At 36.9% G+C, this 18615-nt stretch overlaps 1 protein-coding gene across 1 annotated transcript; it reads left to right on the forward strand.

The window, feature by feature from the left end:
- Window positions 1-1860: 1860 nt before the first annotated feature.
- Window positions 1861-15656, forward strand: CCDC195 (coiled-coil domain containing 195). Its single transcript, XM_068544140.1, has 3 exons — window positions 1861-2122; window positions 6694-6940; window positions 15533-15656. The coding sequence occupies exons 1-3, from the start codon at window positions 1861-1863 to the stop codon at window positions 15654-15656; spliced, it is 633 nt and encodes a 210-aa protein (XP_068400241.1).
- Window positions 15657-18615: the final 2959 nt, after the last annotated feature.

Here is an 18615-nt window from a genome sequence, read left to right on the forward strand (position 1 = left end):
AACAGTTATACAATTCCTGCTTTGTTGCAGTGAATACAATTTCAAGAATGGTCTTTACTGCCCAATTTTATAGAATATTTTCTACAGAAGACTTTACAGAAGTTATGCCAGTATACTCCAGGCTAGTCAGATGCCTTCAGGAGAATGCAATTCGACCTGGACATCCTAGTTCAAGAGGCCTTTCTACAAATGGAAACATGTTCAAAAGAGAGTGGCCAAGGTCCATGAACCCACATTAGCTGACAAACAGTTGAAAAAATTGGGATGTTCCTTCTGGTGAATAGAGACTCATTAGAACATGAGAGAATAAGAATTTTCATTAAAACAAGGATTAGGCTTGTCACATAACCTCTCTAAAGAGAAGAACTAGGAACAAGCTACATGGAGGCCAATTTTTGGTCAAGTAAATAATTTTAATTAAAAAGTAAGTAGTATACCTTGGTAGGAAGGGGACTTTCCTACAAGGGAAATACTTAAATATAGGGTCAATAATCCATTACAGAGATGTTGTGGAACAGATTTGAATATCTGGTAGGTGGTTGGACTGGATGACCTTTAAGACTCATCTTACTCCATATTCCATATTTCCACAGCCATTTCCATCGCCTCTAGCCAGTTTGGCACACAAAAGTTTACTGAAATTCATTTAAATACAAATAGAAGTAGTATATCAAAACAGCCACATTGTTTTTTTAGACTGACTTTTTAGTAAACACTTCATAAAATTTAAATACATATAATAATTCAGTATGAATAAAAAAGGAATAATACTTTCTCCAATCACTCTCACCTATGGCCTTGGATCAATCAACCTGCCTATCCTATTTATTAGGATAAGCAAAAAAAACACATCAATATACATAAAAACATAAGGGAACAAATGCACAGGGAAAACTATCACCATGAAAAATTATCTGATCATTTTTACCCTATTGCAAAAAGGCATTCATGTTTAAACATTAATTGAATTTCCAAGTGGTTATAGAGAATATGTTATCTAAGATTCGTACTTTTCATTCCCAACAAAGAAACCTCTTCAGGAAATAGGTAATGAAAGCTGTTACCTATAGCGTGTTCTTCTCATTCAAGATTAATGTTTAACCTGTATCTTCTTACATTCCCAAAATAGCTCTGGGCAGTATTTGCCCAAGCAAACACTCTGAAACCAAATAACAGCAAAAATGCTTATAAGATAGAAACCTACTGAGAAGTAATTATATGGTCCTTGAAATTATCTTAAGGGATTTAGGTATAATTATCAACATCTCATTTAAATAATCTCACTGCAATTCATATGACTTCCACTGCTAGTTACCCTTAATCAAGAGGTGTCAGAATTAATAATTTACCCAAAAAGTACAGAACTATGATATATGTTACAGAGAAGACAAGGAATAATTCTTATATGACAGTTTTGATGTGCTCGTGCCAGTTGGTGATTCTATGAAACGTCTGATCCCAGAAATAGCAACAGAGAAAAAACTTGAGTGGCTGGTAGGATGGTGAGTTCATGACAGAAGCAAGAAACTCTGCTCCTCACTGGAAATTTCTGGAGTGTCCTCTGCAGACACAAAGCAATATTCTAGAACTGTGGATTGATATGAAATGAAAGATACAAAGAAAAGCTCTGTTCTGAAAAACAAAACCCAGAATAAATAAGTCATGGAGATCCTTTACCTCCCTAGACAGCCTAACTCCCCAGGTGCTGAAAGATGGCATAGAGAAGAATGACACTTATTGTTCAGGAAGGTTTATGGGCGGGATCAACTTGTTTCACTGAGTAGATTGTGCATTTGGTTCATGAGCAAATGTTGATCTGTCTCCCCGAAGGAACAAACCAGAGCGACCTGAAAAGAGGCAATGGAAGCAAATATCCAGCTCATGAGAGTTATCCAGGAAATGCGGGCAGAGATCAGTAAGCTGGAGAAAGAGAATCAAGCCCTCCGGATGAAGCTGACTTCAAGTAGTCAGAGAACCCCAGGCTCAGGGGGAAAATCAGGATATGAGAAGGAAGAGGAAGTCACAGACCTTGGTAAATTTGCAGAAGTGCCTGGACAATCTCCAGCAGCCCTTCATGGTGGTGTTTCCACTGGTACGGCCCCAGCTGTGAGGGAACACCAAGGTACCGTACGTCCATAGCTCTTTTGGGCTGTGCCCACCTTTGCAAATATCTCCTAAATAGTAGATTTATTGTGCCTCTCACATAACTGCGTAACTTGGTATTACACTGGTGAGTTCCATCCTTTTTCTCCTGGTAGATTAGCTTTGAATCCCTAGGCAAAAATTTCTTTAGCATCTTCAAGCAACATATTTTAACAACATTGAAACTATCTCCAGATAGTCCTGGAAAGATGAGGATGACAGATTTGTGGAAATCAGTCATATTAAAAGTAATGCTTTTTTTCCTTTCTTGACTTCAAGCATTTAAATGCTACATAATGGAACACCAAATGGGTACGTGTCAAATGGCGTGCTCGCTTATTAACCTAGAACAGTATTGCGTAATAGTTAAGTATATGGATATTAGAATCAGACAAATACGGTTGCTAGTGATCTGACACCAGTTAGCCACTAGATTTAGAGCTAGCTCTGAGAAATCTTTAACCCTCGTTTTGTTCATTTGGAAGTGTTACAGTACCTACCTCACATGGTTGTGAGGATTGACTTTAATGATAAACTAAGTGCTTAGTACAGCACCTGGCAAACACACAACAAATGGTAGGTATTATTTCTTATCTGTATTTTACAAAATTTTTACTGTCCTTTATAAACATATGTTGCACATAATTCAACTTACTATACAGGTTGAAGACTTCAAGAATAAAAGGCAATGATATATTCTAAAAGAATCAAATCTCTCACCTTTTATGGGAAAGAGTTTTGACTGTGAGGACTATACATTAAGTCAGAAATCAGGAGAGTGAAAAAATACGTTCTACATTTAAATGAGTGCTTGCCTACATACAGTATATTCAAATAAAATTGAGATACATAATTAAATACTCAAAGTGCTTAATATCCTCTGTCAAAAGATTCAGGCAATGCCATTTAGAGGTGCTGAGCAGCTTGGCAATGGGACATGTTCTATTTCCAGCTGGTTTTTTCTGTTAAAGAGGCCTTTTTCTAGTATGGGTCCCTGTATTTCAAAGCTGGGAGCAGATTCCAGTCACGGTCTTTTCCCTTGTTGTCAAGAGCAGCACTGGATCTGAGTTATTCTGTCTGTTGGTTATTTAGTAAAACTGAAAGAGTAACCTTTACGGAAGTTAGACATTCTCCTGGTGAAAAAAAAACAAAAACATATGGACATGTGTAGTATATCCTTCCCCAGGCTTCCTCCATCTCTGAATTCTTGACATTTGGACTGAATAACTCTGTATTATAGCAGTTTGTCTTGGACATTGTAGGGTGTTTAGCAGTTTTTCCTGGCTTCTAAACACTAGTAGTACCTGCCTCTCCCCCTTCAGTCATGTCCATCAAAAATGTCTTCAGACATTCCAAATGTCACCTGGAAGACAACATTTCTCCCATTTGAAAACAACTGCCTTACTCCAAAGGTAAACAACTCCTTCAAATCTATTTTTCATGATGCTTATCCTAATGCAAAAGTAATTTGGGCCTCAGTATACCTAGTGCTATTCTAAAACAAGCATTAAACTGGTTAAAGAACAAAGAGTATTACCTTTTAAACCCTGAATTCAGGGCCTGAATGCCATCAAATTTAAAGGAGGTTTGAATATTATTAAGAGCTAAATACACAACTGATAATATACATTTTCAGCATCTGAATGGTGACCTCCAATAAGAATATAAGCATTAAGTTGGAAAAGGACTAGTGAAAAACATTTGGGGAACTCTTGCCAGTTGCACCAATAAAACAAAGAAGGAAATATGATTTAAATTTGTGCTTAGAAGCCCGGTTGAGTTCATTTAAGTGATATTGATGTGTGTCTTACATGTGATGTTCTGTTATGAAAGTGACATAAGTAGAAGGAACATTGGCCTGAGCATGAAGACACCTGGGTTGTAATCCCAGTTTTGTAATGGTTGGTCAGTGCTGGGGAGCTCACATAAAATTCCTGATCTTAGCATTCTCAAGTAAAAATGAATCGGTTAGATGCCTCCCAAGGCCTATTCCAACTGTACAATTCTATGATTCTATGAATGTGACATGTTTTATGATCACTCTCCTCATCTGTAAAATGGAGAAAGTGATAGAATCTATCTCATAGGGCTGCTGAGACGATTAAATGAGGTAGCACAAGTAAGACTCAGCATGAGTTACTTGGTAGCAGTTGTCGTCATATCATTGGATGGGTCGGAAAAATATTATTTGACTTGAGTTTAAGTTTTTTATTAGCAGTCAGTAAGATATTGCTGATATCAATCAAAATTCATACTTGCAACTGAATGATAGAAATGTGCTGCTAAGGAGGAGATTTAGAGCTCATCCCCTGTTTTTACTGTTGAGGCTACAAGACCCAGAGAGATTAAGCAGCTTGTCTGATCCTCTTGAAAACAAAATAATATAAACCTATTCTTTGAGAAGGAACGATATGAAATCAGAAGTGTGTCTCACTTTAAGAAGGAACCATTAAGGTGGGTCTGGAAGCGATCACTTGAGACGAAATTCTCCTGGAAACATATGTAAGAGTGTGTCAGCATTTGGTAGGTATGAAATCCAACCCGTCCATTACAGGGATGTTGCCCTCACCCCTCCTGCCCTTTGCAATCTCACCTAGGCTCTTTTAGGGAAGAGATAATTTGCTATGAAGAAGATGCAGGAAGCAATTCTTTACAGGGAAACTCCAGCATTCCCTTCAAGCTGCTCATACCCTTTGCTGGCAAATAAACTGCATTTGAAAGCAATCTTTGAATTGGTGCTAATGACCCTGTGATGCTCTGTGGAATATTCTTTCCCTTTTATTGATAAGAAACTAAAGGATACAGATTATTTGTGATCCAGGGACATAAACCAAAAGCCTATATGCTGATCAGTCAAGCTGGAGTATAGGTCCCAAACAATAAACTTAACTTTGCTATTATGAATATAATTTCCTCTGTTGTACTTTCCTACCATTTGGTATAAAGATATTGTTTTATAATCCTCTTAAACAGAAACTTTTATGTTTGTCAACAGTCATAAACCTGTTTTTAGATAATTATAGAAGTGATATATCATGGCCAAAGGAAGTGTTCAAAGATAATTTATGAATAGTATTTGCAGTTAATTACTTCAGAGAGATTTGGACTTAAACTCCCCCGCAAACTCTTGTTTAAAATATGACCTTCTGCTCTTCCAAACTATGAAAAGCCAGAGCAGCCTCCGCTTTCTGTAATGGCTATATAATTTGCTGTCTGTGTTCTGCAGACACGGGCCACAAACTTAAAAAAGAGAAAATTGTGCTTCCAGCCCTCTGAAAACCTAAACACGATGCTGCACTTTCTTATACTTTCATGCTAGCTAATGGCAAAGCTATGATGAGAAAGAATAAAGATTCAACAAACATTCATTGAGTGCTCCAGAAAATGGAAACCAACCCTTGAGGTCAGTGTCATTAACCCCAGGGGTAATAGCTAGATGTCTAAGTAGAGGTTGAATGACAGGCCCCAGGTCAGTTTGCACAGTGTTAGAAGTGAGATGCAGACAAACCAAGACTCCCTAAAATAAAGCTCTTTTATTCAAGGTGCTTTCATTACAAGGAATGGAGATAGGATTTACCTCAAGGAAAGAGTTTATTAGCAGGCCCTTATGGACAGAAATTGGGTTGGAAGCCCCCAGAAACTAAAGCCATTAATCTCTCCATCTCTCTCCAGAGAACTCCTGTTTCCCACAGAAGGCATCTTTGCTACTTCTTCTTTTTTTTTTTTTTTTTTTTAATTTTTTGGCTGTGCCTTGCGGCATGCAGGATCTTAATTCCCTGACCAGGGATGGAACCCACGCCCCCTGCAGTGGAAGGGCGGAGTCTTAACCACTGGACCACCAGGGAAGTCCCGAGGCATCTTTACGTCTTTCCATGTGTCTGCCTTGCTTTCATCTCTCATGCGACAGGCATCCTCATAACAACTGTCCTAACTAAAGCCAACACACACATTTCAGACCAGCTGGGAGCAGCCAGTTCAATTATTTGTGGCTATTCAAGTGATGAGGGGCTGTGGACGAGCACGTTCTTCTAGAATGAGGAGAACGCCCAGAACTGCATGTCTAGAAATTCATGTTCTTTGCATTTTAAGATCGTGTTTTATTATCTCTGTATGTCCAGCTCTCTGTTCATATTCTATGTTCTCAGGAAGGTCTTCCCTGACCACACTATTTAAATAGACCCCCTCCCTCATCTGCCTCTATCCCCTAGCCCTCATCAGCTTGATTTGTCTTCCCAGAACCTATCACTATCTGAATTTTATCATATATTGTTTATCATCTGTCAGCCACATGAGAATTTTATGCAGGCAAGAATTCTGTGTTGTTCACTCCCACACCCCATCTCTTAAAAAAACACCTGGCTCATGGTTGGCACTCAATAATTTGCAAAATAAATCAATGAATTAATGTCTTTTATGCAAAAAAACATAATCTAAAAACAACAGCTTTGGTTAGTTAGTTTCAATGAAGTATTTACTACCAACACAATCTTCCATTTGTGGATGTCATTAAAAGTAGAATTTTTAAACTTGAATTTTGTGTCTCCTGTACAGGCAATGTCATGATTGTTAGACGCTATTCCATTTCCTCACCAGCTCATTTGTTAGCTGCAAATGATCCTTGGAAAGCTGGGAAAAAACATCCAAATCGTGGAATTCTAGAAGCTCAAAAAACAGTCAAATCACTGGCGTGTTCTTCAATTAAGAAGCAAGACAACGAAGAAAAGATGTTTGCCCCAGATTCTTTTACCAGCAACGGTTCCAGCCAAAGAGGCTTTCCCAAGCATGGTTTTGGTTGCAGGTAATGTACAATCCGCCTCAGGATAGTTTATAGTTGAATGCTGTGATGGCTACTGAGACGTTCTCCTGGATAAGCCAGGTCTTATCTAGTGGAAGTAATAAAACCAAGTAGGCTATTAGGCCAAGATAACTTCCATCGTACTTATGTCTGTTTTGAGAACCAAAAGAAACAAATTTATGTGAGATCAAATGGTACCCTCTAATAGATGCCTCTATTAAGTGGAGAACCATCAGTCTTCACTTACTAATCAAGCATTAATTATCATACTCTGAGCTGGTCACTGGGGATCCAAGATCCTGCAAAAGCAAAACGTTATGTTCAAAACTTTCATTTAGTGACAAAGACGCACAAGTAAACTGACCACTGCAATAGTGTCTCAGGGAGAAGGCACAGTTACATTAGGAGCTGAACAGAGAATTCCTCTCTGAGAAAGAACTGTTCTTGTGGAGGAAGGCACCTTCATGGGCTTATGTGAGTATAAGACAGGACCCTTTAGGCATAAGCCAAACAGGCCAAGAGACAAAGAGGAAACTGACCAAAAAAACAAAAAACAAAAAAAACAAAAAAAACCAAAAAAAAACAAAAAAAAAAAAGAGGAAACTGACCTGTTCTGCAAAATACGAATTGGTATTTAAGGAGTTATGAGCAGGCTGCAAATGGGAGGGACTGAGAAAATATTTGAGAAGTAAGCTGGGAATCTTTAAGAGGAAAGTTGGCCAGTGGCCCTTGTAGTGGGTAAAGCCAAGGGCTCTTTCGGAACAAGATTGTCACTGTCAAGCACTACTGTGTTAGAGCATCACTTCCCCTCCCCCACAATCTGCATTTCTACCTCCCAATTCCCAGTTATGCCCTGACTATCAAAGGTATATACACATCTTGTTTATGTTTTCCTTTGCTGTGGAAAAGCTTTTAAGTTATGCACCCAACATAGGAGCACCTCAATATATAAGGCAAATGCTAACAGACATAAAAGGGAAAATTGACAGTAACACAATCACAGTAGAGGACTTTAACGCCCCACTTTCACCAATGGACAGATCATCAAAAATGAAAATAAACAAGGAAACACAACCTTTAAATGATACATTAAACAAGATGGACTTAATTGATATTTATAGTACATTCCATCCAGAAACAACAGAATACACTTTCTTTTAAAGTGCTCATGGAACATTCTCCAGAATAGATCATATCTTGGGTCAAAAATCAAGCCTTGGTAAATTTAACAAAATTGAAACCATATCACGTATCTTTACTGACCACAACGCTATGAGACTAGGTATCAATTACAGTAAAAAATCTGTAAAAAATACAAACACATGGAGGCTAAACAATACACTACTTAAAAACCAAGAGATCGCTGAAGAAATCAAAGAGGAAATTAAAAAATACCTAGAAACAAATGACAATGAAAACACGACGACCCAAAACCTATGGGATGCAGCAAAAGCAGTTCTAAGATGGAAGTTTATAGCAATACAATCCTACCTCAAGAAACAAGAAAAATCTCAAATAAACACCCTAACCTTACACCTACAGCAATTAGAGAAAGAAGAACAAAAAAACTGCAAAGTTAGCAGAAGGAAACAAATCATAAAGATCAGATCAGAAAAAAGTGAAAAAGAAATGAAGGAAACAATAGCAAAGATGAATAAAACTAAAAGCTGGTTCTTTGAGAAGATAAACAAAATTGATAAACCATTAGCCAGACTCATCAAGAAAAAAAGGGAGATCACTCAAATCAATAGAATTAGAAATGAAAAAGGAGAAGTAACAACTGACACTGCAGAAATCCAAAGGATCATGAGAGATCACTACAAGCAACTCTATGCCAATAAAATGGACAACCTGGAAGAAATGGACAAATTCTTAGAAAAGCACAACCTTTCAAGAAGAAATAGAAAATATAAACAGACCAAACACAAGCACTGAAACTGAAACTGTGATTAAAAATGTTCCAACAAACAAAAGCCCAGGACCAGATGGCTTCACAGGTGAATTCTATCAAACATTTAGAGAAGAGATAACACCTATCCTTCTCAAACTCTTCCAAGATATAGCAGAGGGAAGAACACTCCCAAACTCATTCTACGAGGCCACCATCACCCTGATACCAAAACCAGACAAAGATGTCACAAAGAAAGAAAACTACAGGCCAATATCACTGATGAACATAGATGCAAAAATCCTCAACAAAATACTAGCAAACAGAATCCAACAGCAAATTAAAAGGATCATACACCATGATCAACCGGGGTTTATCCCAGGTATGCAAGGATTCTTCAATATATGCAAATCAATCAATGTGATACACCATATTAACAAATTGAAGGAGAAAAACCATATGATTATCTCAGTAGATGCAGAAAAAGCTTTCAAAAAAATTCAACACCCATTTATGATAAAAACCCTCCAGAAAGTATGCATAGAGGGAACTTATCTCAACATAATAAAGACCATATATGACAAACCCACAGCCAACATCGTTCTCAACGGTGAAAAACTGAAAACATTTCCATGAAGATCAGGAACAAAACAAGGTTGCCCACTCTCACCACTATTATTCAACATAGTTTGGAAAGTTTTAGCCACAGCCATCAGAGAAGAAAAAGAAATAAAAGGAATCCAAATTGGAAAAGAAGAAGTAAAGCTGTCACTCTTTGCAGATGACAGGATACTATACATATAGAATCCTAAAGATGCTACCAGAAAACTACTAAAGCTAATCAATGAATTTGGTAAAGTATCAGGATACAAAATTAATGCACAGAAATCCCATGCATTCCTATACACTAATGATGAAAAATCTGAAAGAGAAATTAAGGAAACACTCCCATTTACCATTGCAACAAAAACAATAAAATACCTAGGAATAAACCTACCTAAGGAGACAAAAGACCTATACTCAGAAAACTTTAAGACACTGATGAAAGAAATTAAAGATGATACAAACAGATGGAGAGATATACCATGTTCTTGGATTGGAAGAATCAACATTGTGAAAATGACTCTACTACCCAAAGCAATCTACACATTCAATGCAATTCCTATCAAACTACCAATGGCATTTTTCACAGAACTAGAACAAAAAGTTTCACAATTTGTATGGAAACACAAAAGGCCCCGCATAGCCAAAGCAATCTTGAGAAAGAAAAACGGAGCTGGAGGAATCAGGCGCCTGGACTTCAGACTATACTACAAAGTTACAGTAATCAAGACAGTATGGTACTGGCACAAAAATAGAAGTATAGATCAATGGAACAGGATAGAAAGCCCAGAGATAAACCCACACACATATGGTCACCTTATCTTTGATAAAGGAGGCAAGAATATACAATGGAGAAAAGACAGCCTCTTCAATAAGTGGTGCTGGGAAAATTGGACTGCTACATGTAAAAGAATGAAATTAGAACACTCCCTAACACCATACACAAAAATAAATTCAAAATAGATTAAAGACCTAAATGTAAGGCCAGAAACTATATAAAACTTTAGAGGAAAACATAGGCAGAACACTCCATGATATAAATCACAGCAAGATCCTTTTGGACCCACCTCCTAGAGAAATGGAAATAAAAACAAAAATAAACAAATAGGACCTAATGAAACTTCAAAGCTGCACAGCAAAGGAAACCATAAACAAGACAAAAGGACAACCCTCAGAATGGGAGAGAATATTTGCAAATGAAGCAACTGACAAAGGATTAATCTCCAAAATTTACAAGCGGCTCTTGCAGCTTAATATCAAAAAAACAAACAACCTAATCCAAAAATGGGCAGAAGAGCTAAATAGACATTTCTCCAAAGAAGATACACAGATTGCCAACAAACACATGAAAGGATGCTCAACATCACTAATCATTAGAGAAATGCAAATCAAAACTACAATGAGGTATCACCTCACACCAATCAGAAAGGCCATCATCAAAAAATCTACAAACAACAGATGCTGGAGAGGGTGTGGAGAAAAGGGAACCCTCTTGCACTGTTGGTGGGAATGTAAATTGATACAGCCACTATGGAGAACAGTATGGAGGTTCCTTAGAAAACCAAGAATAGAACTATCATACGACCCAGCAATCCCACTACTGGGCATATACCCTGAGAAAAGCATAATTCAAAAAGAGTCATGTACCACAATGTTCATTGCAGCACTATTTACAATAGCCAGGACATGGAAGCAACCTAAGTGTCCATTGACAGATGAATGGATAAAGAAGATGTGGCACATATATACAATGGAATATTACTCAGCCATAAAAAGAAATGAAATTGAGTTAATTGTAATGAGGTGGATGGACCTAGAGACTGTCATACAGAGTGAAGTAAGTCAGAAAGAGAAAAACAAATACTGTGTGCTAACACAAATATATGGAATCTAAAAAAAAAAACAAAAAAAAAACCACGGTCTGAAGAACGTAGGGGCAAGAATGGAATACAGACTCAGATGTAGCAAATGGACTTGAGGACACAGGGAAGGTGAAGGATAAGCTGGGACGAAGTGAAACAGTGGCATGGACATATATACACTACCAAATGTAAAATAGATAGCTAGAGTTGCTTTGCTGTGCACCTGAAACTATCACAACATTGTTAATTGGCTATACTCCAATATAAAGTTAAAAAAAAAAAAAGATAGCTAGTGGGAAGCAGCTGCATAGCACAGGGAGATCAGCTCAGTGCTTTGTGTCCACCTAGATGTGTGGGATAGGGAGGGTGGGAGGGAGACGCAAGAGGGAGGAGATATGGGGATATATGTATATGTATAGCTGATTCACTTTGTTATACAGCAGAAACGAACACACCATTGTAAAACAATTATACTCCCATAAAGATGTTTAAAAAAAAAGTGTATACACATTTGTCTCCTCTGAGGAGAAGGAGGAAAATCAAGAAATAGGGACCTGGTTTCACGATTAACTTATCTGGGGAAGAGAAAATGGAACAAATATAGTTGTTGAGAGAATGAGTTAGTTAATTCAGCAGTGGCAGGAAATCAAATCAAAGGGTATAACCATAATTAATAGGCCTGCAAGAATTCTCATAAATATTGGAAAGAGCGCTGGACTTCCCACTGGATGTGGGATACAAAGGTTGAGCCAGTTTTATTTGAATTTTACAAAGCAGGATGAAAACTGTGTTTCATTTGTAGAAAGTTCTATTATAGGAGCAGAGAGAGGAACCTGGGTCAGGAAGGACAGGCAAAGAAAAATGGAAGGGTCATCCAAGTAGAGCAAAAAAGAGAAGAGAGAAGAAATCATGACTACGGAGAAAACTAAAAGTAGGGAAATCAGTGAGGATGGAGAAGTTAGCAGGATCCATCATAAAAGTCCTTCCATGGAATGCTAGGAATATGTGCTTTACCATTAATTATTGGAAAGCTAGTAAAATATGTCTTTATGAAAATTTTCAAAATACATAAATATTCAGAAACCAATATTACAAATATCAATGTATTCATCTGCAAGAGTTTTATCATATTTTATCCAGATATTTTTATATATAAAAGAAAATATGTTACTAATAAAGAGAAAAGCCCTATATCTCTCTTCCCCTGTACTCCTGAGGGGCAAGTGTTAACCATGAGTTTTTCTTCTATCCTTTCAGTCTGTTTTTTATGCTTTCATTACCCACATTCATTCATTCAGCAAATACATCTTAAGGGTGTACTACGTGCTGGATTCTAGGCACTGAAGATACAGCAGGAAAAAAATTGTCAAAAATCTCTGCCAATGTGGAGCTTTTTCCTTTGTAACATAATGATCAACAAACATGAAAATACAGGAAGTATATATTTTGTCAGATGGTGAGAAAAGTAAACCAATCAAAGGAAAAATGAAGGGTTTGAAGAGCAAGCATTGTTGAAATTTTTTATATCGTAGCCAGAAGATACCTCACTATTTGAATAAAGAATGGAGAGAGAGAGTTCTGGGGATATGAGCAGGGGATTGGAGTGGGTAGGCGGGGGCACTCTCCAGGCATTGAGAACAGCAAATGTCAGAGGCCTGGGTGGGTCCACAACTGGTGTTTGAAGAAGGGCAAGATGGCTGGCACTGAGTGCAGTGAAGGGAAGAAGCGAGACAGAGAGAAGGCAGAGAGCTAAGGGTGGTCTTCCACTCCTTTCCAATGATTCTGGATTTTTTTCTAAGTGAATTGGGATGCATAATATACTCTTTTCATTTGTATATATATATATGTATATATGGAGCTCTGTTTTGAAAAGACTATAGAAAAACAATACAGAAAGCAAGGGGACCAGGTTTAAGGCTAAAAAAATAATTTAGACAAGAAATTATTATTTCTTGGCCAATGGCAATAACTGGATGTGGTTTCTAAACATTTGAAGGTGGAGCCAACAAGATTTGTTAACAGAGCAGATGTGGGATATGGAAACAAGAAGTGTACACCCAACCATTGTGTTCCAGTGGCCATGTGATTTCAAAGAGGGAGGAGGGAAGAAAGGCAGAGATGTACCCTTTGTCTAAATAAAATTATGTACACATATAATATACAGTTATATAAAAGCACTAAATGTTCATTATTTTTTAAATTGCTAATTATAAAATATTAGTGTAATATACAAAGTAAAAAGTATAAAAAGGAAAATCTTCCAAAATCCCACTACCTGAAAAACCACCATTGAGATTTTAATGCGTATCTTTCCAGGCTTGTGTTTACATAGTTTATAATTGTACAGTGCCTGTATTATAATGCTTTAGTTTTTGCACTTTAACCATTACAGGCTTACAGACCTACAATGCTAAACTGGGAAATATAGCGGTATTAATTTTCCCATTTCAATTTATATTATTTTCTATGGTAGTTTGGGGACCTAGCCAATGTTTATAATGTATTATTTTTCTGAAGCAAAATGTTTTCCAACTTTCAAGCTGCCAATGAATAAACTATTAGAACACAATCCATTTCTAATTTGGAATCTACTTTAATTTGAAAGTTTGAGCCAATTGTAGAATTGTGTTAAAGCAAGAAAGTCAGTAACGGCTTTAAATCAACAGCTGGGTTGGCATAAAACCCAGTAGATACAGAGAACTGTTGAATAGGAATTAAGTGGGTTTTTTTTGTAGTACTTTTTTATTTTGTCTTTTACTTTCTTAGGGATTAACTAGTAAAGTAACAACTCATTACATTATTCCTCTAATTTTTGGGTAAATTCATTTCCATTCTAATAGCTTTCAAAGAATCTTACAAAGATTTATCAAGAACCAATTTGTTTGAACTAGCTTTCAAATCAGTGAGACATTGTACCTAATTTGCTTATGAACTTTTCTATTATTGTACCAATAAAGTATTTTACGGAATAATGCCAATGTCAATATTTCTAAGAACCAATGATCTCCAGAAACTAGAGACTGGATTTAAACTTTTTCCCTAATTTTGACATAGAAACCCAATCTTTTCCTCCTGCATTCAAGAAAAAAAGAAAAAATAACCTCAGGCTGTTGAAAAGATTAGGGAAAAGGGTCCATATGGACAACTAAACTTAGAAATGATATTTTACTGATAGGATAAAACAGACATATTAAAATAAATACATTGTCTTCTTTTCCTAAGCAAAGTGGTTAAGAAGACAGCCTCTGGAATCAGATGGCTAAAGTCCCAACTCCATCTTTTGCAAACAGCATGGTCTTGGACAAGTTATTAGTCTGAGCTGTGCCGTAGTTTATTCTTTTGTAAAAAGAGAATCATAATAGCAGTTACCTCATAGTTTCTTTGAAGAATAAATGGGATAGTCAAGTGAACGCTTGCCAAGTGGCAAAGCAGTTATTATTTTATTGATCCCATATAGAACTACTGGCCTTCCTCCCAAGGGAGGGAGCAGATGTGTTCCCGTAGATACAGGCCACTAAATGCCATTCAGTGAAATTATAGCCTTGTCTAATTAAAGAGAGAGAGAGAGATCAAAACTAGAGAAAAGAAAAAAAAAAAAAAAAAAAAAACTAGAGAAAAGGCAATAATTTTAAACACTGCTCTTTAGACTTATTCCTGGGAGAGCTTTATCCTGATTTATGTCAAAATTATATTTAACACTGTTCAAGGGGAAAGGAGAAGTGGGCAAAATGAAAAGATTTAATCCCTCAGGTAACACTGGGTCACTGCTGTCACTTCTCTCTCCCCTCATTGTTCAGGTGTGATGGATAGTCCATTAATTCAAACTCCAAAGTGCAGATTGATTGGGATTATAAAATAATTCCCTCAAATTTCTTTTTCATTTCAACTGAAGAGTTTTGGTGTGTAGGACAGTTTGCCTGAGAGAACATGATGTTCTCCAACTTTAAACGCCAAGCTAATAATCCTCAGACGTACAGACCTTGCCTCAAAAATTTTAAATTTTAGTTTTATCAGTGCTATTCACTGGGTTTAATCAAAAGGCCAATTCCAATATTTTTTCATGCATTATTATTGAACAACTAAACAAAAAAAATTATGATATATTTAAGGTGAACCTTTAACACTTTAAGCAATATTTGGTGACTTGCAAAAATAGTAAATGTTTTGTAGAAATAGTAAGTGTTTTTGCATAAAGGCTCACTAAAAAGTTTTATTTCTCTTTCCCTATTCTGTGTTCTTTAGGGACAAGATAAAGACAGTCAGTTTCCTGTTACCCATGAACATGTCTTCATATTCCAAAAACTCAAGTTCTTTGAAATACTCACCAAATCAGACCACAAACCAGCTAAGTACCATTACAGAATAGTATACGTAAGGTGGTGAAATTTAAGAAACAGTTGATTTCCAACATGTGGGAACACCGAGGCCTGGCTGGGTCAATGTCCTCCCCTGCAAAGACCTTTGGCAAGATGCTCAGTAAGATATACAAATATTTGGCGTTGGATCAATAGAGTTGTCAGTGGACTTGGCCAAGAAATGGAAGCCATTACTTTATGTTGTTGTTGATGGGTGCACGGTGGCTGTGGAAGTCTCTCTATGCAGCATGTGAGCAATTAAATGTAATTAAATTAAATTGCATGCTAAGTGTTTCGTATCTGTGCTATGCTATCAGGAAATGCTGCTGTTCCCATTATGTGTCGTTCTCCAGTTGAAACTATAACAAATCTAGAAAAAAAAAGTTCTATTTCTGATTATAACATAGAAGCCACAGTGATTATCCTTATAGTTAATTTGTGTGTTGATATTTCACTGACACAAGCTCACTTGGTCTTTTAATATCCCGTGTTACTGGCATGTAGACACAAACACAGCAAACTCCTACAGCGTGTATTGTGGGCTCAGAGTAATTGTGGGCTGGCTAACGGCAAAGACACTCATCCTTGTTGGAAGGAGAGAGAAAAAGGTTCAAATGATTATTACTTAGGGGTTGAAAACCTCAGAACTCCCTCAAATCCTGAACTTCTAGTCAAGAGACCATCTCCTCCTCCAGGTTTACAGCAATCATGTTCTAATACCAGTATGCCTTTTAAACAAATATCTTATGTTAAAATCTCCAGAGTGTTAAAATGCAGATCTGGGGGCTCCAGACAGGAACAAGACAAGAAATTCACATTTTTAAACAAACCTTCCCAGGTGATGTCTTAAACAGCTATGATTGCTATCCACTATTGTAAATACTAAGAATCATAGGGTTCCCCAGATCCGATGCCAAGTTGAAGAAGCAGGGAAGCAAGGAAAGGGTATGAATGGTCCAGTCTATTTCTAAGAGAGGTTTTTAATAATCACAAGACAGACTCCTGGAAGGGAAATGGATGAATCAACGAATACCCTGAGGTAAAAGTCACATAATGGGTCAGAAGCTTCCTTTATTTATGATATTCATTTAAGATTAACAATATTCTCAGCCTTATACCAGGTGTACAATAGGGCAAGGTTACAACCAGAGGGGAAAGATAGGAAAGAGGGGAACTCAAATGTCCAGCAGGGACAGACAAGTGATAGAAAGGAGTGGGGGGGGGGTGCTCTGGAGAACAGGCATATGCACACCCCATCCACATGGGGCTGCAACTACTCACCCTTGTGAGGCTGTGTGGGGAAGGGGACACTCCATTGTCACATGGTCTATCGTCCAATGGATGTTAAAATCTGGATTTTTATGCAAAATCTCCTGATTCATAACTACTGGCATTATGTTCAATTTTTAAAACATTGTGAAAACCAAATACAATTTGTCTAAAGACCAGATTTAAGATACCAGGTAAAAATTTATATGTGAGATTTCTAGCTTTTGTGTGTTCTAGCTTTTGATTTTCTCTTGGCTAAGTTGATGAGTCATCAGCTAAAAGATGAGCAGCAAGACACTTCCCTAGCATTCAGAGCTGTGTACTTTACCTGGAAAGAAGAGGAAAAAGAGAAAGAGGAAGAAGGAAGAGAAACCTCCCCATGATGAATTCTTAATGGTCACCATCACTGCCAATAGTGGCAGAAATTCATAACTCTGTGGGTGATGAAAGCCAAAAGTTAACAAATACATCAATCTATTATCAAAGTACACCAACATCTGCCAGAGCTATTTGCTTTCATAAATTGGTCTCCTGCAAATGTCCTTTAACAAATAAAGATATTGAAACAAAGGAAAACATAAACAATGTGCTCAAAATCAAATGGTTGGCTCTGGCAACTTTTCCAGCACCCCAATTCTGTCTGCTCCGATTTCCTTGAGCTATTTCTATTCCCTAAGCTGTGAATCTAGAATAAACTTAACCAGAAAATAGCTGTGTACAGGGACAATGGGAAACATTATGGAGTTCATTTTATTCCTTAGTCCAAATTCTAGTTTACCCTCTAGAAAACAGATCTTAGGAACCTCTAAGTATCCAGGCAGGCACAATCATTGAGCCTGATGTTTTTACCACCAAAATAAAAAGGAAAGTACAGTAGTACCTTCTGATTATGGAAAACACCACCCATAGAACTTAAAAAATATGATAAAGCAGTCTAAGAGAGTACTATGTGGTTATTGTAATCCACATATTATGTTCAATTATAGTCCTATTTTAAGAGACAGTTCTACCGCCTGCAGTAGTACTTAATTTTTAAATATCAATGCAGAGAAATGTTCATTCATTCAAGCTGTGTTTGAAAAAGCACGTAGTTGAAAAATACTCTTTCACATACAGGAGTGAATAAAAGACCTGTTGTAGCTTTAATTCTTCTTTGATCCCTGCTTTTATCATTAGTGCTGTAAGACAGTCAAAATATCCCATGACTACAATAATCTACTCACAATTAGTTTTCTGAAGCGTGAGAAAAGGAAGACTGAATTTATCCAGTCTCATACATACTTAGTACTTTGACATTATTAAAACTACTTTGAAAGTCGATCTTGAAACACAATTCTCCATGAACTCAGAGAGAGATTAAACTTGTTCCTGTCCAAGTCTTACTAAAAGATAATTCTCTGTGGCATTCAGGCTTACATTCAGGAAATATCTCCTCATTTTACCTTTTCCTTTAATTAGAATTTCTCCTCCTGCAGGTCAACTCAAAATTCTTACGCTTGAGATGTCTGAATCTGAGGACCAATTAAAAGTCTATTCTTAATAATGATAACGAATTCATTCTGCCACCTGCTCAATACCATTTTATGAAGACCGTATACATTTTCGTTAAGAGTGTTCCAAAAGATACAGCACCCCTCTTCTTTAGGGAACACAGTTGTCAGTCTTAATTTTACTCATTCATGAAAATTGTCCCTAATTCCT

Source organism: Eschrichtius robustus, chromosome 5, assembly GCF_028021215.1.
Source record: "Eschrichtius robustus isolate mEscRob2 chromosome 5, mEscRob2.pri, whole genome shotgun sequence".
Classification (NCBI taxonomy): domain Eukaryota; kingdom Metazoa; phylum Chordata; class Mammalia; order Artiodactyla; family Eschrichtiidae; genus Eschrichtius; species Eschrichtius robustus.

Coding starts and splice junctions, on each gene's coding strand:
- CCDC195 (XM_068544140.1), top strand. CDS start 1,861: ATGGAAGCAAATATCCAGCTCATGAGAGTTATCCAGGAAATGCGGGCA. Junction 2,123..6,693: donor AGCTGTGAGGGAACACCAAG/GTACCGTACGTC, acceptor TCTCCTGTACAG/GCAATGTCATGATTGTTAGA. Junction 6,941..15,532: donor AAGCATGGTTTTGGTTGCAG/GTAATGTACAAT, acceptor TGTGTTCTTTAG/GGACAAGATAAAGACAGTCA.